At 40.6% G+C, this 22,227-nt stretch overlaps 1 protein-coding gene across 1 annotated transcript in view; it reads left to right on the plus strand.

Annotated features, from left to right (window-relative positions):
- The window catches only part of NPAS2 (neuronal PAS domain protein 2), a 121,814-nt gene that overhangs the window by 65,398 nt on the left and 34,189 nt on the right, over positions 1-22,227 (plus strand). The window contains exons 6-10 of the mRNA XM_063458306.1: positions 9,160-9,280; positions 9,844-9,957; positions 17,287-17,405; positions 19,571-19,653; positions 19,771-19,877. Coding sequence (XP_063314376.1) covers positions 9,160-9,280; positions 9,844-9,957; positions 17,287-17,405; positions 19,571-19,653; positions 19,771-19,877 — 544 coding nt within the window. The remainder of the gene's footprint in view (positions 1-9,159; positions 9,281-9,843; positions 9,958-17,286; positions 17,406-19,570; positions 19,654-19,770; positions 19,878-22,227) is intronic.

Genomic DNA, 22,227 nt, shown 5'->3' on the forward strand with positions numbered 1-22,227 from the left:
TATATATATATGTATATATTTGTGTGTGTGTATTATTTATAAAGCTCCAACAAATCCCTTAACGCTGTACAATAGGTGGACAAACAGACATGTATTTGCAATGCAACAAGACTAGTTAGATGAACAGGAACAGAGGGTGTTGAGAATAGTAAAGGATTAGTTTATTGGATGACACAGTTGCAGGAGAGAAAGCAGGATGGGTTACCAAGGTGTGGTAATGGAAATCTATTAACAGTTTAATTGAAATGCTAAAGAAGTGAGTTTTTAATGATCTTTTGAAATAACTGAGCCTGGGTGAGAGTCTAACGGAACAGTAAAGGGAGTTCCATAGGATTGGCGCAACCCTAGAGAAGACTTGAAGACAGGCATCTTAGGTGCGAATACAAATGTTTATTAGTGAGGATATGTATGTAAGAGCAGTGTTAAGTAGAGATTTGTAAGCAAGCACCAGAATTTAAAACTGAGGCCTCAATCTTACAGGAAGCTAGTGTAAGAACTAACAGAGTGGGAGGCATGGGAGGTGTGGGCAAACAGGAAGATGAAATTCAATGCCAAATTCATTATATACTGTAACAAGGCCAACTGGGAACATGTAAAACCACTGAGAAGTAGTCAAGGCAAGAGATGATAGCAGCATGGACTAGCACCTTGAGTGCATCTGGCATTTGATAGGGGCAGAGGCAAGCTATGTTTTTGATATAGCAGTAGCAGGATTTGACAAGTGACTGGACTGAAGGATGAAGGAAAGGTTGGAGTCAAGTAGAAAGACATGGCAGCTAGCCTGCGAGGTAGAGCTCTTGGTAGTACCATGGACTTGGAGGGAGGGAGAGACGGGAGTAGTAACACTTGAGAGAGGAAAGACAAGAAGCCATCCAGTTGGAAATAGCAGAGAGGCAATCAGAGACATGAGTCAAGACGAACTGTGAGGGGTCAGGTGAGGACAAATAGAATTGCATGTCATTCACAAAGAAATGATATTGGCAGCCAAAAGAGCTGATTTTACCAAGGGAGACAGAATAGATTAAGAACAGTGGGGGACGAAGGACCTTTGGGAACGACAAACAGGGGTTGGAGAGAAGAGGAAGAGCCCGAAAAAGAAACACTGAAAGAGCGCTGGGAGAGGTAGGATGAGAACCAGGACAGAGCAGAGTCTCATAGACCGAGGTTACGGAAAACGAGAAGTAGTTGTTAATGATCAACAGTGTCGAAAGCAGAAGGTGAATAAGGAGATTGGAGTCCACTCATCGCAAATATTAATTCAATTGGACATTATTTGGAAAGGCACACACCTGGCTATATAGGGTCTCACAGCTGTAAATGCATATCACAGCAAAAACCACGTCATGAGGTTGAGAACTGCATGCAGAGTTCAGATACAGCATTGTGCTGATATACAGTTCTGGGGAAATCTACAAAAAAAGTGAACCTAATGGTCACTCTGGTTGAAGTACAGAGATCATGTGTGGAAATTCAGAATTCAGAAAGAGAACCATCACTGCAACACTCCACCAATCTATCCAGACTGAAGCCTCTCCTTTCTGCAAGACACCTTAAAGTCCTCTTGGAATTTGCCCAAAAAAAACACATAAAAGACGCTCATACTGTGAGAAATAAGATATTATGATCTGGTAAAACAAAGATTGAACTGTTTGACCTCAATTAAAAGCATTATGTCTGGAGGAAACAAGGCACTGCCCATTAGTGGCATAATACCATTCCAACAGTGAAGGATAGTGGTAATATCATGCTCTGAGAATTTTGCGGCAGGGACTGGCAGACTACTCAGTGTTGAGGGAATGCCAAACACTGCAAAATACACCTCAAAGAAAACTCGGTCCAGAGCTCTCAGGACCTCAGACAGGGCCAATGACAAAAACTACCCAAATCCAGGTGTGCCAAGCTTGTTAACATCATATTCCAAATCGGGGGCGGGGCCTGACAGCTAATATGGCCGGTCGCACATCCTAAGAGCTCCTGCAGCAATGGATAAAAGTGCAAAGCTACCGACCGAACTACCAGCACTAGCGGCAAACGGGAACCGGCAAAAGACGCAGAACAGCATCAGGAACAAAATCATACCTGTCCGGCACCGGTGCACCGCGGAAAAACCAATACTGGCCATGCGGCCTAAACCGGAGCAGAGCCTGAGGACCGGGGGAGACGGCCGCTCTCCTGGCGCGGGACACGCTCCAAAGCAGAAGCCCATTACAGCCCTGCTACCCCCCCCTATGGACCGGTGGGGGACATCCCGGTCCTCGCTGGGGACGATCACCCCCACAGACAAGCCTGACCAAGCGACACAAACTTCAATCAAACGGGACCTCATAGGCCCAGCCAAAATGGCGGCGAGGACGAGGCTTGGGAACAAGCACGCCTGCATCAAACCACCCGAGCACATAGGGGCTTTCATCGACCTGCTACGCAACTATTTCTGGGCGCAACTTAAAGCCCAGAGACAACCTTACAAGCTGGTGATGAGAGAGGCAGCAGCGTGGATACGCCCGACCACCCGACGCATGCTAACATGGAACCGCCCTTGCAGCGCCAGAGAGGCCTCCAGGTTGCAGCGGAGCAGAAGCTCAAAAGGGCGGGAAACAGTGCCGGATCCCTCTGACGCCGGAACCCAAGCTCACAAACCACAGAAAAAGGCCCGATCTACCCCTCATTCAGTGGTCCCAGCAACTAAGGATCAACGTAACGCACACCGTAGGCCTCGGAGACACAGTCCAAAGCCAGCGGTGAGTCGCACTACCCCTGAGCAGGGACTATCCCATCACGGCCTCACCACCCTCAGGAAGACCAACTCTCACCATATGGGGAATCCACACAGAAAGGGGCCGAAGAGACCCGAAGCAGAACCCTGCCGCACACCCACAGCACTCCTGAGAACAACTACTCAAGGGACCGACCTGCCTCACACGTCCACATCGGCACCCAGAAGCTTGACACCCGGCGGGGTAACGGCTTTGCCGCTGACGGGGATTGGCTGAACTTTCCCTAGAGACTGCCATCTGACCAAACACCCTCTCCGACAACAAGAGGAACAATCTATATATCTTAAGTACCAAGCACTGACTTTTTATTTTTTATTTTTTTATTTTTTTATAATTTATAGTATGATTTTCCTTTTTACTATTTCTCTCTACGCTAATGGACTTTCTGTTGATGCGGTCAAGTAACATTATAATAACGTTGCCAGGGGTATAATACCAGCGTATTCACCTTAGCCTAAACATTGATTTTGCTCATTGTTAAATATACTCTGATGTGGGGGGGCAGCGTGCTCCAATAGTCAGCAGCACTGATATATAGGCAGACGGAGTACTGGTCTACATTACACCTAGCCTAACATGTAGCCTAAGCATACAGCTCACATACGTCTCACTACTTCCTATAGCAGCCAATATACATACCATGTTTTCAAGCTCTTTAGTTACTCCTCTGTCCACCTCATCTTTACCCATAGGCTACGCTAACATACCTATATTAGGAGAGGGACCGACCGATGATGATACACCTTTTAATGTTTGTTGTAGCCACGCATGTTACAGTTCAAGCCTCACATAACTTGCAATCACTCCCTCAAAGCTCAGGCAGCCAAGAAATGAGGTCTTCACACAGTTTTCAAGCGACACAACTAGTTCTAGATTGAATGTTTTTCTAAAGTCAACATGCACTAGTCTGTTCACACACCTAGCGATGTACAGCCTCTATGATCAGCGAATACTAATTCATGTCTAAGCAGTTATATTACTAACGAGGTCATATATGTTTTGACGGCTTTTCCTATCGTTTCCAGCACATAGTCTATTTTATTAAGCATGCATATAATTGTAACGCAAATAATACTACAGCATATACAGAAGAATATCTCTATACCATATAAAAATGTGCATTTGTTTCTCATGCCATGACACTGTATGGAATTGTATATATACATTTAGCTTGTAGAGCTGTCGTGGCAATACAAGCCTGTTTGTTTCTCTTTTATTGCACACCAAAATAAAGAATTAAAAAAAAAAAAAAAAAAAAAAAAAAACATCATATTCCAAAATGTTGAGACTGTAATAGCTACCAAAGGTGCAACCAAGTGCAGTTTTAAGGGTCAATGTGATATTTCAGTGTCTTCTGTTTAATATATTTGCAGTGGTGTCCACAATTTTTTTTTTGGTGTGACATTATGGAGTATTAAGTGTAGATTGATCTGAAAAAATAATTTAAACAATTTTAAAATAAGACTGAAACATAAAAAACATACACAGATACAGATACGCTACCTGGGTGTAGTGCGAATATCATTGCAAACAGGGCCGGTGCAATGATTTTTGGCTACACAGGCGATTATGCATTTTGACGCTTTATTGTGATGGGGGAAGGGGCCGTATTGTCGCAGATTGACTCTTTAGTTTGGGGACAGGGCCCATATTGTGGGGGATTGATTCTTTAGTGTGGGGGGATAGGGGCAGTAGTATGGGGGGTTGGGGGGATAGGAACTTTATAGGGGAGCAGGGGTGTTATTGTAGGGGGTAGGGCAGGATTGTGGGGGACTGGGGCTAATGTGGCAGTGATCAGAACAGTTTTGAGGGGCAGTGCAGCATTATGGGGTACTGGGGCTATTGTGGGGGAAAGGGAACTGTATTGGGGCAGGCTTTTGGGGGACTGGGGCTCTGGTGGGGGGGGATTGAAACAGTTTTAAGGGACAGGACGGCATTATGGGGGACATGGGCTATAGTAACTGTATTGAGGGAGCAGGGCAGCAGTGTGGGAGACTGGGGCAATGGTGGGAGGGAGGGACAGTATTGTGGAACACACAATCTCTCTCTCTTTTCAATCCACCTAGTCTTCCTGCCTTCTGGAGACCTGCAGTGGATCCACAAACTGGGGTCCAGTGAGCTGCCGCAGTGCTCCTTAGAGGGAGCTCCGACCCAGATCCGCATTTTCTGTAAAGCTACCTCGAGCGCCCTGTAGTGGTGCCTGAGAGTTGGATTATGACGTCACATTCCGGCTCCCAGGACCTCTGCAGGGCGCGCGAGGGAGCTATACAGGAAATACGGATCTGGGTCGGAGCGACCTCATGCGCCCTCTCCTCCTGCGCCGTGCAGCAGAGGTAATAGCGCTTGGCCACGCTACAGGAAATTACCATCAAAGATGAGTTCTGTGCACGTCTCTCCTGATGGTAAACTGGATATTTGCATCACCGGGCCGGAGCGCCTGTGCCGCCTTATGGTAGCGCCGGCCCTGATTGCAAAGGTTAGCTGACTAAAATCTCATCATAATTTTTTTTTTTTTTTAAATCTCATCTTTAAGCCTCTGATGAATATTTTGATTCTCCTACCTGTTTCCTGTCAGTAGCACTATATAGCCCTGCTAATGCTAAATGAGTAAAACATTCAACCTCAGAAGAACAATGTTGTTATGACAATGTAAATTAAGAATTCTTCCTATTCTACATGCTGGAGAAAATTGACTGAGAGCTGTTCCTTGTACATGCCACCCTATTTTTCTTGAAATGCACATCAATTCTAATATGGATAGTAAAGTCTTTAAAAGGTTTGACTACAAAAATTGGAGCTACTATATAATTTCTATAATTTTCTAACAAGTGAATTTGCATATATTTCTGCCCCCTACCTGTGTTGAATGAATAAAAAAAAAAAAAAAAGACTTAAAAATCTGTACAAAATCACTCAAGGCATTTTATTAACACCTATATTAAATGTGGCCTTTTTTCTCTAAGCCTCCACCATAGTGACGCAAGTAAGGCAATGTGCATGAGTCACATTCTACATTATATATCCGTGGGCGCAACTTAAGTCTGGAAAGATTCAAGTAAATTTGAATCTCATATATATTTCTGCAGATTTACAGATATAATATTTAGTTATACTGCAGTTTGCATTTTCTTATAAAACTGGTGAAAGGGAACGTTTAGTACGTGTATTTCTTCACAGAAACGCTATAACTGGTCATTATTTAGTTATTTGCAATTTATGTATGGGTATGGATTTTTTTTAAGTTTATACTAGTTTGAAGTAGAAAATTAGTGTAGTGGTATAAGTTAAAAGGAATAAGCACAATAAAATATCAATACCCTTTATACTTCAATTAACAATGCTTCAAATATATGAAAAGGGAAAAGAAAAACAGAAGAAAGATGATAGAAAAGAAAAAGTAGTTGGTCAAGGAAGGAAAGTAATGATACGCATAACAGCTGTGGATGGCTGAGGCATGGGCCTATTTGATAAGGTAATGTTGCATAGAAGTGTGTCATTTGGGCAGTTAGTTGTTCCTTATCTCTCACTTTAGTTAGAAATGTTTGAGTTCAAATTGGGAAGGTAGCATGTCCAACATCTACAAACATGCTTTTCTCAGCATCAATGCTTCTTTGTTTCTACAAACATATGCCCCTCTTTTGGACAAGACAGGCAGGGAATATCTAAAGTTCTGGATATATGGGCCTATCAGGTGCTATCAATAGCCAAGATTTCACCTGTTGCCAGAAAGATGTCAGATGCTGACATGACCTCCAATGATGGAAGTATGTTTACGCCTGACCACAACACTTTGTATGTATATTCTCCATTTGTTGCAAGAGTAATGGTGTGAGGTTTCATCTTTGCAAAATCTCTTTTTTTTTTTTCTTTTTTTTTTTTTTTTTTGACAATCTTTAATTTTAGCCAATTACATAAATTTTATAAAAGAGACAAGAAACAGGTGTTTCGTATATCGCATAGACAAATCCCATTTGCCAACAAGATAGGCAACTAGGCAATAGAGAATTATAAAGTCCCATCAAACAGTAAACACTAGTGTCAGTAGCATAGAAAAGTGGGATAACAGAAAAGAGAAAAGAGATTTAAAAAAAACAAACAACCCAACAACACACCCCTTCCATCTCGCCCCCAGTTCTCAACTCTGCCAATCTCTCTACCACCAATATATGTTAGAAGAGGTCTAAGTACCAAAGCCAGGACCTGCCTTCAGATAAGCTACATAATCTAGCGATGGAGTCCAAGTATGCAACAGTCTATCAGAGGAACCCCTCAGTGTTGCATATATATTCTCGACTCTCGCTGGAGGGTGGGGACAGACTGTTCATCTCAGCAACATCTTTTTACCTTGTTATTGAAAGTATTTTTGCAAGTATTATCTCCTGATATTAAATTACAAATTTTGACTTCCGCCTACAGATATGTAAGGATATGATATAACCAGGAGAGTAACTGTAGCTGTACACACTCCATAAATAAGCTTACAGACAAGCCTTGGCAAGTTGAGAATACAAGGTCCTATTGATTAAGACTGACATGTATCTGCCCTTTCAATTTGTGCCATTTATGAGTGAATGTTGTTCCTAAAAGATTTGCTACGTAGCAGGTGGAAGTGATTGATATTTACCTAATACAATGACTACAATTTATTTTAAACTTTTGGCAAAATCTTCATCTTGGGTGAACTGCTGCACAAAGATTTACATTATATGGAAAAAAATATAATAGATTGCTATTTTACATCTTATAATATACAGTTTGGAAGCTGGAGTAGATTTTCACCACTCAGCTTTTACATTTCTCATCATGTTCACAATAGAGTCCAACTCTTTATTCATTATCTCGTTTTAGATGGTCACACACCAGAAGCACTATACTTTGATTGAGAATTGCATCACTTGTTGCCACAGAATATGAATATGCCCTGGTTCAGCCTCTAAGTAAGGCAATGGAAAAAAAGTTTAGTTTTTGTGATTGGATGGTGATTAGGTAGGGAGATGCAAAGCAAGCTCTTATTATATCTCCACGTATGTTCACCTGAGCTCCAGTGACAGGCTTTACCCAGCAAAGAAACACATTTCTTCACCGGGAATACTGTCATTAACCAGATTGATTATAAATTAAATTATGTACCCAACCTTCCCCACTTTGTACTTGAGCTTGAAAGGCTAATAAAGTGCAGTTCTGATATATAGCAACTGTGAAGGGAGACCAAGGGAATATTATATTGGCATATTTACAGGTGAATTGCCATTCCCTGTATACTACAGATGTCTGTTTTTAGTTATATAACCGTATTTACTTTTAGTGAAATCTTTATATTATGCTGTAAATGTGTACTTCTACTTTTCTACTTTTGTCAGAAGGATTGCTAAAAGGATACAATCTTTATACAGTCACAATTTTCTGCAAAGGGCGAATGAATAAATGATTAAATGTTAATAAATTCAATGAATTCATAAATATTAATTCCTTTTAATGTACATCAATTTATTGTCACTTAATAATGTACTGCACAAATTTTTTTTTCAGTTTTGCCCCAAACCAAAGTGTTAGCTGTGTATATCATGTTTCAAATACGTTTTACAAAATCCTTTTTGTCAAAAAGAATCTGGTAGTGAAGGGGTTAAATGGTATAGACAGCTAATATTTTTAATGTCACATTAGTTGTCTTTATCTGTAACCTATCCGAGTCCCTATTCTACTGTTATATTTTAATGGGAATCAATATGCTCACTGATTTTTCTTAAAAATCAGTAATAAACACACATATCAAGTAGTTCATAATGGAGAAGAAATTTGTCTTAAGTGTGCTGTCAATAACAATTACAAAATTATTAAATAAATCGTGAAATAGGAATTGACCAGGGAATTGAACATTCTTGACCAGTTCTGCCGTTTTGACCAAGGTTTTGCAATTCTTCGATCAAGTTATTCCATAAACTGGGTATTGTGGTGCTTTTTCATGGCAATTGCAAATTTTAGATCACAGTAACCAAACTTTTCATATCCCCTTTTCAGTTTTTGATATTTCCACGTTTCGAGAATATACATCTATGTGAAATCAGTTTTTGCCAAAAGAAAGGTGTATGTTTTAATATTTTATGAATAGTAGGAATGAGACGTAAAAACGGTTATGTAAAAGGATTTATAAAATGTACATGAATACAAGTTTTGCTGTTCATTTTATAATAGCTTACAAAGTAAGTCATAGAGTAAGTAATAGCATTTTATAAGTGAAATCATAGAAAACCTATGTCTCATAATTTGTTGTTTTTTAAATGTATTCTTTTCTTGTATAGTTATTTTACTAATTCATTATAATGGCAGTTTTTGTGCATATCACATATATATTTTTATTTTTTTTGTATCTTCTTCCTCTCTACAGTCTGACATCTTGGATCAAAATTTGCTGAATTTTTTACCAGAACAAGAGCATTCAGATGTCTATAAAATCTTATCTAAATGTATGCGTGCAACAGATTCCATGTCGCTCACAGATTTTAATTGTAAGTGGTATATTTAAGTATTTTTGATTATATACTTTACACAGTTTTACCCATTAAAAAAACATGTACTACTGCATATTTTAGAGATATACTTGGAAGTCCATTTTTAGCTTGTTTAGTGGACATTACCCAGTGGAACAGGGAAAGTTTGTAGATAAGATACATAATACTGGTCATAGTATGGATCTAAAATATTCCAAGATTTCTGCTATTTTCTGTCTGCATTGACATGCTGTTTGCTAAATAAATTCAATTTGGAAGAACAGCTTTGTCTCACAATATTTTCATACTGATCAAACCTGCCTTAATACTTAAGTGGATCGAAAACTATTAGGATTATTTACTAAGCACCAAATGGATTTTTCCTGCAATTGCAATTCAGATATTCCCTAAACATAATTCAGGTGTTAATTGTGTTATCTCTCAGAATGAGTTCATGTAGCGCAACAGAGTAAGTATAAAGATTCCATACAAAGTATAACATTCCCAAAGAAAACAATAGGCAAATCAGAAAACAGTATTTACCTTTGTTACAATACTTTTTCCCCTCTACTTTTTTTAAGCTGACACTGGTGTGGAGTTTTGCTGTCATCTCTTACGCGGCACTTTAAACCCCAAGGAGTACACTACATATGAATATATTAAGTTTGTAGGAAACTTTCGGTCATGCAACAATGGTAAGCAACATATTTTGTACTGGGCCAGTCAGTATTTATATAACTGATTTGCAAACAAGGTACTTTTAAAATGTGCATATCTGCCTGTCTGTTTATTTGTTTCAGTTTTTACATTTGGTTATTGTTAGTTACCGTATATACTCGAGTATAAGCCGAGTTTTTTAGCACATTTTTTGTGCTAAAAAAACCCAACTCGGCTTATACTCGAGTCAATAGTCTGTATTATGGCAATTTGCATTGCCATAATACAGACTGGGGGAGAGGGGGGCTGGCAGAGCTGTAACTTACCTTTCCTGCAGCTCCTGTCAGCTCTCTCCTACTCCGCGCCGACCGTTCAGCACCTCGGTCAGCTCCCAGTGTAAATCTCGCGAGAGCCACGGCTCTCGCGAGACTTACAGTGTGAGCTGACAGAGGGAGCTGCATGGACGGCGCGGAGGAGGAGAGAGCTGACAGAAGCTGCAGGACAGGTAAGTACAGCTCTGCCAGCCCCCCTCTCCCCCCCACTGAACTGCCAATGCCACTGGACCACCAGGGAAGGAGAGACCCCCTCCCTGCCATGTATCAAGCAGGGAGGGGGGACGAAAAAAAAATCATTAGTAATAATAAAAAAAAAATAATAATTAAATAATATAAAAATAATAATTAAATTAAATAAATAAAAATAATAATAAATAATAATAAAAAAAAATTAAAATAATAAAAAAAAACCAAAAAAAATTGCCCACCACCCACCAAGGCTCTGCAACACACACACACACACACACACACACACACTGCACTCATACACACACGCTGCACTCATTATACACACACTGAAAATAAATATTCAATTAATATGTTTTTTTTTAGGATCTAATTTTATTTAGAAATTTACCAGTAGCTGCTGCATTTCTCACCCTAGTCTCATACTCGAGTCAATAAGTTTTCCCAGTTTTTTGGGGTAAAATTAGGGGCCTCGGCTTATATTCGGGTCGGCTTATACTCGAGTATATACGGTAAGTAGTACTTTTGAAGAGCTGACATTTCAAAACTGACTAAACATATCTTTTTTTTTTTTTTATAATAATCTTTATTGTAAGGGTAATACCCTTTCTTTTCTCTTTTTTTTTCATACAAAAAAGACAATACAGACAATACATTACATTACAAAAATTACATACAAATTTAACCAAGACAGACAGTACTCTAACTTACAAGTCTGACTAAACATATCTTAATACTAATTATATTATATAATAATTTTAAAAACTAAAAAAAGACATACATTGTTTGATGCCTTTGTTCAATAAATATATTTCAGAAAGAATAAAAATGCCATGTGCCAAAATTAACTACCAGGTTTTAGCCTGAAAGACAGCCATTATTGTGGCACTCTCCCCATACCACATATCATGAGCAAAAACAAACTAGGCTTTCTAATACTCATGGTATCCTGACCTTCTAATACCCAGGAGAACCTCCTGTGAAAAAGTTCACCTAGTCCTTAATGCCATGTCCAGCAAGATTTGGCATAATAATATAACCAATGATTTTCCTTCCTGCTCATGAAAACACATAGTAGTTCTGCCAGATGTTCTTGCATGCATGGTGCTAGATACTACACGTTACAAATGGCTCACCTCTGCGTGGGTTTGTGCAACAAATTCTCCATTTCCCATTACTGGGAAAATAGAGACTGCTTGTGGGGTTTTCTGCGTGTATGTGGATTGTCAGTAGTGTTGTGTTTGTGGGGACTGTTAGTGTGTGGGTTGTTAGTATTATTTGTATGAGAGTAAGCCCTATTCTGCAGCTCTGTGAATATCTAGCAGTGTGGGTGACTTTCCTGGGGTCCAGGGACCATGCTGAACAGGTACAGGTCATTGTCAAAAGCTGCTGCGGGTTGCTCTACTCCAGTGCGTATTCATGTTCCTAAGAGCCCGGAATAAGTGATCTGAGTGCTGCCATGTGTAAATTGAGGATTGGCCATTACCATCTATAATCACCATTTGGTTTGCACTAGCAGATATCTCTGGCAACCTCAAGTGCCGTGCACAAAGACACGGCATGGTGTGTGTGTGTATATATATATATATATATATATATATATATTTGTATATTTAATTTTTTTGCAATAATGTATCCTATTGTAACAATGCAATGTTTTGTGAACCCAGGACATACTTGAAAACGAGAGGAATCTCAATGTATCCTTTATGGTGAAATATTTTCTAAATTAATGAAGAGACACTTTAAGCACCAAAAATACTACATCGTAATGTAATGGTTTTGGTGCCTAGATGTGTGCATTTTTAGGGGGAAGGTAAAATATTTGCAAAGTTTTTATTTGGCTATAAACACACCTCTGGTAACTGTCCGTCTGACAGCCTCTAGAGGTTCTACCTTCTTCAGATCTTTCCACTTCTCAAATGACTTCATGGTTGACAGTGCAAAGAACTGCTTACATTGGTTAAGCAAGTGCCAACTGAATTTTCTTGAATTTGTTTAAGAAATGTTTTTCATGAATTTATTCTCAACTTGCACAGAATGTGTCAAACAGTGTCTGGATCCCTGTTGCTTCTCGGAGGTGTTGTATATTTTGTGCTAATCATTTTTTGTTTATAGTTATGTTTATATACCCCTTTGCAGGTTGCTAATGTTATTTTGATCGAACTTGCATTTATTTTACATACCATTGCAATTCTTTGGTTGGATTAAAGATTAGATTGATAAGTAAAGTTATGACTTTGTAGGCATTCAGTATCGAAAAAATGTAAAATATATAACAATTACAACTTTCTGACATTTAACTGATCTGTTTGTACAGTAAACACACAATGACCCATTTCTCTCTAGTGGTTATTTCAGCTTGAATACGTTACGAAAGATTAAAAGCTTTTGCATGAGATGAGAAAGGGCACTCCTAAATTTCCAAACTATATTTGCCTTGTTTTATTCCAGAGAGAAGCTATTCAGATGCCTCTGGTGTCTTTCCAAATAGGTCATCCTCTGCAGAAATTCCTCAGCCTGCCTTTCAGAAAGCACAACACATTTTCTCTATATCCCTGTCAGGCAGTATGACTCAGTGCCCTTATTTCACCTTTGAGGTTCAAAGCATGTCTTAAACATGTAAGGAATGGTCTATGGTGGGATGCATAACTGAGCAGTTAGTGCTACCGCCTGATGAAGGGCTCTGCGATAAGTGGAATTGAAGAGAGCTCTATAGCTGCCAAACCAATGGTAACGCCTTTATTACTATTCATTTAAAGTATTTTCTTCCTGGTATTGTTGTGATGTCTTTCCGTATGAGTCATTGTTCAAAAAATAATAAATACAAGCAACTCTGAAATATTCAGAAGACTCTAAATAATTAGTTTTGCATAAAAACTGTGTCTGGACAAGGAAGTTCATTTTAAGAAAAACAATATGTTCAATCGTTTTTTTAAAGCTGAATTACCTGAAGTGTTGTATGGCACAGATTAATTGGCTTACCATTTGAAGAGCAAAATAATCCTAAATAAACAAACATTTCCATGTTGTATTTTTGAAGCATTCTTTATATAAGTGTTGAAGTGTCTATATTTGTCAGCTGCATGAAAGTTTGCAATTTCCTTGCATTATGGCAACATGTCACTATTAACTGATCATATTTTACTTTATAACTTTATTTTATGTTAAAGGACACATTTCATGTAGGCAGCTCTTCAACTCTTTAACTTGGAGATTTGAAATATAATTAACTACTTGGTTAATCATGTTCTTATATTTAGAACTGAGACGGGTGGTCTTGTTTACCAGAGTTTCTTTTTATTATGGTCCTTTCTTTGTTATGTCTTGATTCTAGAGGAATTCAACTAGTCTCCCACTAGAAAGCCCTGTATAACTAATTTGTCAAAATGTAGCCTCGGTAGCAAGCAGATGTTTTTACCCTAGCAGTAATGTAAAAACTAGCTTAGAAGCAATTTGTGCCAGATAGACAGAGCAGGGCTAAGGGCCTAAGCCTAGAAGATATACCAAGAAACAAAAAGATTATAAGTTAAATATAAGTCTTGTCAACCCTGGCTGGTAATAAACCGATCCCTTACTGTCAAGAATCAATATCAGCTGTCCCTGTGCACAGTGAAAAAATGATACTCTTATCATGTCCAGTAGAAGTGGTAATTGAGTAGCATTGTGCAAAAACAATGTTACAATATAATAAGAGGTGGTAGAACCCCCTCAGGTCTTAAAGCATTACTGTCACCATTTGGGGTCTTCGGCAGAGTCACAAAGTCACATCGCCACTGTTAATCTGATGACGGAGGGGGCAGGTAAAAGTGTCCTTTGTCAGGTGGAGTAGAGAAAAATTAGTCCCTGTTGTTTCTCAGTATATATTTTGACTGGGAGGGAATTTCAGTTTAAGATGTCTACAGAATAAGAAAGTAAAAACTAGGAGGGCACTGTACTAAATGAACTACAGGTAAAACAGGTAGCCAAGTTATCTATGTATTGCTTAATTCAATATGATGAAACTCAACTAATGGTATCTAGACCTTCTGACCCCTACTATGAATAATCTAAAAGATCCAACCTAAGTTAAGGTAGGAATGCAAAATCGAGAAAAAAAAATGATGAAAAGAAATAAAGTGGCACCATGCAGAAAGTATGGAAAATACTTTGACGCTGAGTGTAAAAATACCAGCAGCCTACAAAACCGACCTCTCTCCCTTGAAAATTAACTAGACAGGACAGGATACTAAAGAGCATAGTTAAAGTGAATAGTGCATATTGTGTTAATAGTGCGTAATGTGTTAATAGTGCGTAAGTGCGTAACACTATAGGACTACAAATATATATTCCTGAGCCTATATTGTTAAAAATCCATTTAAGGCTCCCGGCCCCCCTTAATCCCTTTAAAAAAAAAATTAAAACTTTCCTTTATTCCAACGCTTTGCAGAAAGGCCGGTGCTGGTAGAGACCCTGAACGTCAGTGCTGCACATTGTGGTCACTAGAGGAAGCACCACTAGTTGCCGTCTGAGTGGCTGCCACTGGAACTGTCGCTAGGCTGTAATGTAAAAACTGACATTTCTCTGAAAAGGCAGTGTTTACAGCAAAAAGCCTTCAGGGACTGACTATACTCACCAGAACAACTACATTACGCTGTGTGTTCTGGTGACTATCGTGTCCCTTCAATTATACTCATTACTATACTGTCCTGTGTAGTAAGTTTTCAAATAATTACTCTTAGATACCGCTGGAAGTTCTCATAGACATCATGTTATAAAAGCCTGCGGGGGTTCCACTACCTTTTTTTATATTGTAGCATTGTTTTCACACAATGTACCTCAATTACCACTTCTAATGGACAGGATAAGCCTTTTCACTGTACATAGAGACACCTGATATTCATTTCTTGACAGTAAGAGATCAGTTTATTACCAGGCACTTATGTGTAACTAATCCCCTTTTTAGTTTCTTAATGTAATAGAGGACTATACATTTATTCATAGTCTTTAGCTCTAAAAAAAAGTGCTATGTTGACCAGTTTTCTTTCTCCAAGTTTAGACATATTTAGTTCAGAGACCTGTCCTGCTATTCCAGAATTATATCCAAGGTTCAGATAAACATTAAGTAGACAAAATAATATTTTTCACCCAACCTCCTGGGACTAGACTTTATGAGTCCTTGAGTCCCAATCATTACCAGTTAACAGTGACTCCAGTAAATAAAGTAAATGAACAAAAATCCATATAAAAGATTGTGCAGGTCCTGCTCCTGCTCCATCAGCCTGTGTCACAAAGGGAGTGGATGAGTGTTGTGACTCTTCAAGAAAGTTTACGTTGTCAGTTCCATCATCTTCAACTTGAACTGCATTATCTTCCAAAGAGTCCAAGAGTTGTGAAACATGTTGTTGTTTTTTTTTAGATATTAAGAATTAAAACACAGTACCTGTAATGGAATGTTATTATAGCTAATGGGATTGGCAAGCTTAGGGTCCTTGGGCATGCCAGTAATGATTGCTTCAACAAAAATCCTGGAATTGAAAGCAAGCTTTCTGACATTGATATAATTTCAGTTCATGCACAAATCCACTTATATGAAGTTCCGTAGATGTTACCTAAATCTTCCTATGTTTCTGCGAGCCCATCTCATCACAGCTATGTCACCAATCAAGTTGTATACCAGTAGAGAGGAGGGAATTTGTGGTATTAGGTTGGGCATTTTAAGCATTCTTTCACTTCCATTTGTGTTAGAGATATCAAGTTTGAAGCAGCACTATACATATATAATAATTTATTTGCAAATGCATAACTTGTTTGTAGTTCTGTGTGCATAGATGTGTAATCGTGTGAATTAATGTGTTTTTGCACAGTCAGCATGTCTAAGTTTGCAGGACCATGTGTGCTAGCATGTAGTTATTTGTGCAGTGACAATGTGAATAAGTAAGTGGATTTGTGCAAAGAGGACAGAATCATGTCTTAACACCTGTTTTTTGTGCTTTTTTGTGACAATGGCATCTGTTTCTTTGTGTGCAGATTTTAAGGGCACAATTTTCTGGTGCCATTTACAAAACGTGCTTTACAGGGAATTGGATTTGTCAAAAATTTCAACCCAAAAAAAAATACAAATCAAGTCCTTAGACAAGCACATTAGCATTGATAGAAGTGGGGGGAAGGGGGGGGGAAAGGGGTGCATAGGCGTGGATTTTCTTTTTTTTTTTAAGTTGCTTGTCTAAGGGACTAAACTGGTAGCCCAATCTACTTGTCCTGACACAAAATAAATTCAATTAAAAAGAGCCCTGGACATTGACATTGCTATTTGCTGAACTCTGAATTTTCACACAATAAATCTGAGAGGAGAAATGGAGGGAAAATAGTTTGTGTGGAAACATTCTCTAACTCTGTAACCTTTACCTTAATAATACTGCCCTCATTCACCCTTTTCTAAACCAAGATACAACTAAGGCACTTGTTTGTTAGACTTTTGCTATGCTACAAAGGTAGTAAATATGACAGAAATCTGTATGGGATTTTTGTTCAATACAAGTGCAGGCCTCCCAACTGGGTCCTGTCCCACCGTTCTGCTTCAGTTCCCCGGTGTCAAGCATCTTAGAACACCACAGAACTGTCTCCAGACAGGTTTTTTTCCACCTGTGTGTGGATCAGCACTGTAGTGGTTGGATAGGAAAGTGGAGTGTATTGTATAAGACTTCTATTTTCATTTAAAATAATATCAAATTAATTAAACCCATCTATACATAATTTTGGAAATGGAAAAAGCAATTTATAGGATGCAATATACGCAATTGCAATATAATATATACATGAAGATAAACGTTTGTGACACATTATTGCTTTTTGTTGTCTTGGCAGTGCCTAACACTTCATGCAACGGCTTTGAAGGAGCTGTTTCAAGAACATACCGATCGCTGCCTGGAAAGCAAATGTGCTTGGTTGCAACTGTCCGACTTGCAACTCCTCAGTTTCTAAAGGTAACCAAAGCTCCTTATGGCCAGACATATCAGAATTTTAAACGTTTTCTAGGTGAATCCACAAAGGCACTAATTAGGTATTTCATTAAAAACATTTTCAAATAGCCTACTTTATACCACAATAAAGTAAAAAAATATATTTTTTTTAAACGCAAACCGAATAAATGAAGGTAGAAAATTATTAACATTTAAAGATAGAGAAGTGATTTTACAGAATATGATAAAGCAATAGTTCTATATATTATGGACAGGACATCAGGCCTGTAAACATTGTTCCGGCCCTTAAAACAGAAATTTATGTAACTCCCATGGTGGCATTCGTAAGGTATTAAAATATATTGCATACACTAGCAGAAGCACACTGACACAAACACACACATACACTAACTGACACACATACACACATACATACACTAACAGACACACACACATACACTAACAGACATACACACACACACACATACTCAGACATACATACACACACACACATACACAAACAGACATATATACACATTAGTAATATTATTAAAATTAACCTTTCCCACCCACCCAGTCTCCCTGCCTTTTAGGAAAGCTGGCATGGATAGGTCCCTGGGGTCCAGTGGGGCTGCAGTGAGGCAGGCAGTTGTCTCCCTGTCACATGCAGCAAGGGAGCTGTGTTCTCTCTGTGTTCTCACATTTTTTGCCACCCGCTGGTTAGTGCCTCCAGGGAGAACGCCGTTCCTGCTGTGAAAAAAGTGCAGGAACGCCGTTCCCACGCGTTCCTGCAGGACTCGAGCCCTGAGCTTAACTCATCCTGCGCAGTTCACTTTGTGGTGTCCAGACATCCTTTTCCTTTAATCTTGTGTTCCCTCTATACAGGAGTGCCCTTTCTGATTACCTGCAGACACACTATTCAGTATACATCCTACCACTTTAATTCACCAGGCAGCTAAGCTCTCCTCAATCCTTGCGGTTTGTACCTTCATTTATTTTATGGTCTTGTTTGCCCATCTCATCAATCTTTTCTTCCCTTTTGATTTCTTTGCATCTCTTTATGTCTCTTTCTCCAAACCTTATAGATTCTTCTGTTAGTCTCCACTCTCTTTACTTGTCTCTCTTTCTCATGTCTTGAGCCAGGATTTATTTAATAATCAAGTGATAAAAGGCCACCTTAAATAATTACAGCAGGATAACATTCCTCTTATATATAATTGTTTTGTTATGTCATGTTAATGTATAAATTTAACATCACTTTACAAGACTCCTAGAAAGTTATATCTCTTAGGCTAACTTTGCAGGTATCTCCTTTATGATTGGGACCTTAGTCAGAAGCTCAGAGGAAATTCTAAATACTCCTGTCCATGCATTTTAGATCAGATTTGGCTCAATCAAAGTTGCTGCGGGACTGATTTTAGCACTTTAAATGTTCACCTGCTAACAATCACTTCTTGTGTCTGCTTGGAACAGTGTTTTGGTGTGTGCAGTTATACTCTTTATAAAACCAACAAAATACAGTTTCTGCAAGAAGTCATTTAAATTGGGAAAGTTAGATGTAAAATTGGGAAAGTTAGATTCAGGAAGATGTTTTTTTGTGAAGTATTCCCAAAGATGTTCAGTAAATAGCAATGACTGACACTTTAAGATAAACTTTAAGATAAGCGTGGTTGCCATAAATGTGTGGATGTCAGTTGCTGCTTTGAGTAGGCAGTAGTCTTCAATCTGTACATTGTGCTAGCAAAATGAACAGTAAATACAATAGCTTTAAATGGACAATAGTATGGAGTTGTTTTTCACATGCCCCAAAATGGGTACAGAGGTAGATGCAAGGAGTTACAAGTGATAAAAATACAAGATTTTCATTCTACATATTTGTTGACAATGTGGCTAGGACAATGAGTGAATGGAGGGCCTCTATTGTTCAGTAGTGCCTTGTAGGTCATGTATTATAATTTGAGGACTGGTTTAAGAAGCAGTGCTATAGTAGAAGCAATACTAATTAACTTATTCTTTATTTTACCTTGAATTATATAACATGAATACATTCATTAAGTCATCTGACTACAACTAGACACACAGAAAGTAATAATAGACAGTAGTTGTACATTGTGCACATTTAGATAGTAAGTTTCACAAAAAAAGGAAATGTAAATGCCTTTTGATTGAATTTAGAATCTGACTTGCAGGAAATGTGCATTGTTGAGGAGTCCTTTGAGGAATTCACGTCAAGACACAGTCTAGAATGGAAGTTTCTATTTCTAGATCACAGGTAAGTAATCTGTGGATTTGAGGGGCTATTGTCATTTATTAGCATTTTTAACAGAAACAGTTTTCCTATAATGTTATCAGAAATAGCAACTGTAAGTTATGTTTATTGCCTTTTCAGAGCACCTCCAATCATTGGATATTTGCCTTTTGAAGTGCTTGGTACATCTGGTTACGATTATTACCATGTAGATGACCTTGAAATATTGGCCAGGTGCCATGAACACTGTAAGTATTCCATTATTCACGAGAACATAAACTCCAATTAATATGACGTATGTGTTAATTTAGATATTAATATTTATATATTACATTGAAGGTTTACAAATGAATTGCAGCAAGCATGGCTTTTATTATCCCTCCTGATTTATTAAATAGTCCCTTGAAGGGGCAAGTTACATTACAATGTAACCTATTTGTATTTGTTTGTAACTCACCATTGCTATTTCTTAAGGTTAATTGTTTGATTTCCCATTTTCTGTTCTTTAACTCCTAAACCATTTATTTGTCTGAGTCAGCAGCATTGCTAGGTGGCAAGAAGACCTGGAACTTCAGCCCGAATGCAACTTTTATGGCTCCTCTGCCAAAGGTTGACTTAAGCTCCTCCTAAAACCAGTCCTATTCTATGCCCTAAGTTTAAACTAAACCCTATTGCAGGTGTCTTTGCACGGCACTCAAGACTGCTAGAGCCAAACAGGCTCTGGCCTATAAGGAGTCCCAGTGAAACTTCAGATATCTGCTAATACGAAAAGGTGGTGAAGGACAATCCTCAATTTATGCATTGCAGCACATAGAGCAGTGATGGCGAACCTGTGGCACGTCGAGCCCTCTCTGTGGGCACGCGGCCACAGGTCCGCCATCACTGCAGAATAGGCGCTTGCCTGCCCGAAACGGCAGGCGCCTATTCTGCTTCTGGGTCGGGAGGCAGGGGGAGGGATCTGTGTAGCAGCTACCCCTGTCCTCCCGCGCGATGCTGTGTGGAGCGTTGCCGAGCGTTACCATGGCAACGCTCCACACAGCATCGCGTGGGAGGACAGGGGGAGCTGCTACACAGATCCCTCCCCCTGCAGTACTTACCACCACCGGACCACCAGGGATGGCTGTGTCCCCCCCCCCCCCACACTTCATTGAAGGTAAGAAGGAGGGGGGTGGGATACTAACACACCACCCCTACCCCCCCAGAAGTACCCTTACCCCCCCTGCAGCACCCCAACCCCCCACCCCCCCAGCACCACCCCACCAGCACCCTACCCCCCCAGCACCACCCCCCCAGCACCACCCTACCCACCACAGCACCACCCCACCCACCACAGCACCACCCCTACCCACCACAGCACCACCCCTACCCACCACAGCACCACCCATACCCACCACAGCACCACCCCTACACAGCACCACCCCACCCCCCCAGCAGCACCCTACCCCCACAGCACCACCCCACCCCCCAGCAGCACCCCTACCCCCCAGAAGTACCCCTACCCCCCAGAAGTACCACTACCCCCCCACACACAGTACCCCTACCCCCACACACAGTACCCCTACCCCCCACACAGTACCCCTACCCCCCACACACAGTACCCCTACCCCCCCACACACAGTACCCCTACCCCCCACACACAGTACCCCTACCCCCCACACAGTACCCCTACCCCCCACACACAGTACCCCTACCCACCACACACAGCACCCCTACCCCCACACACAGTACCCCTACCCCCACACACAGTACCCCTACCCCCCACAGCACCCCTACCCCCCCCCACAGCACCCCTACCCCCCACACACAGTATCCCTACCCCCCACAGCACAGCACCCCTCTCACACACATACAGCACCCCTCTCACACACATACAGCACCCCTCCCACACACACACACACACATACAGCACCCGTCACACACACACACACACACACACAGCACCCCCCCAAACACACACACAGCACCCCCCCAAAACACACACAGCACCCCCCCAAACACCCAGCACCCCCACACACACCCAGCACCCCCCCACACACACCCAGCACCCCCCACACACCCAGCACACCCCCCACACACAGCACCCCCCCACACACACACAGCACCCCCCACACCCACACACAGCACCCCCCCACACACACAGCACAGCACCCCCCACACAGCACCCCACCACACACACACAGCACCCCACCACACACACACAGCACCCACCACACACACACAGCACCCCCCCACACACACACAGCACCCCACAAACACACACAGCACCCCCCCACACACACACAGCACCCCCCCACACGCACACAGCACCCCCCCCCACACACAGCACCCCTCATACACACACACAGCACCCTTCATACACACACACAGCACCCCTCATTTACACATACACAGCACCCCTCATTTACACATACAACACCCACCCCCCCACACACGCACCCTCCCCCACACACACGCACACGCACCCCCCCCACACACACGCACCCCCCCACACACACGCACCCCCCCCACACACACACACACGCACCCCACACACACACACGCACCCCCCCACACACACACGCACTCCCCTCACACACACGCACCCCCCCACACACACAC

The sequence above is a fragment of the Pelobates fuscus genome, chromosome 1 (genome assembly GCF_036172605.1).
Source record: "Pelobates fuscus isolate aPelFus1 chromosome 1, aPelFus1.pri, whole genome shotgun sequence".
Lineage (NCBI taxonomy): Eukaryota > Metazoa > Chordata > Amphibia > Anura > Pelobatidae > Pelobates > Pelobates fuscus.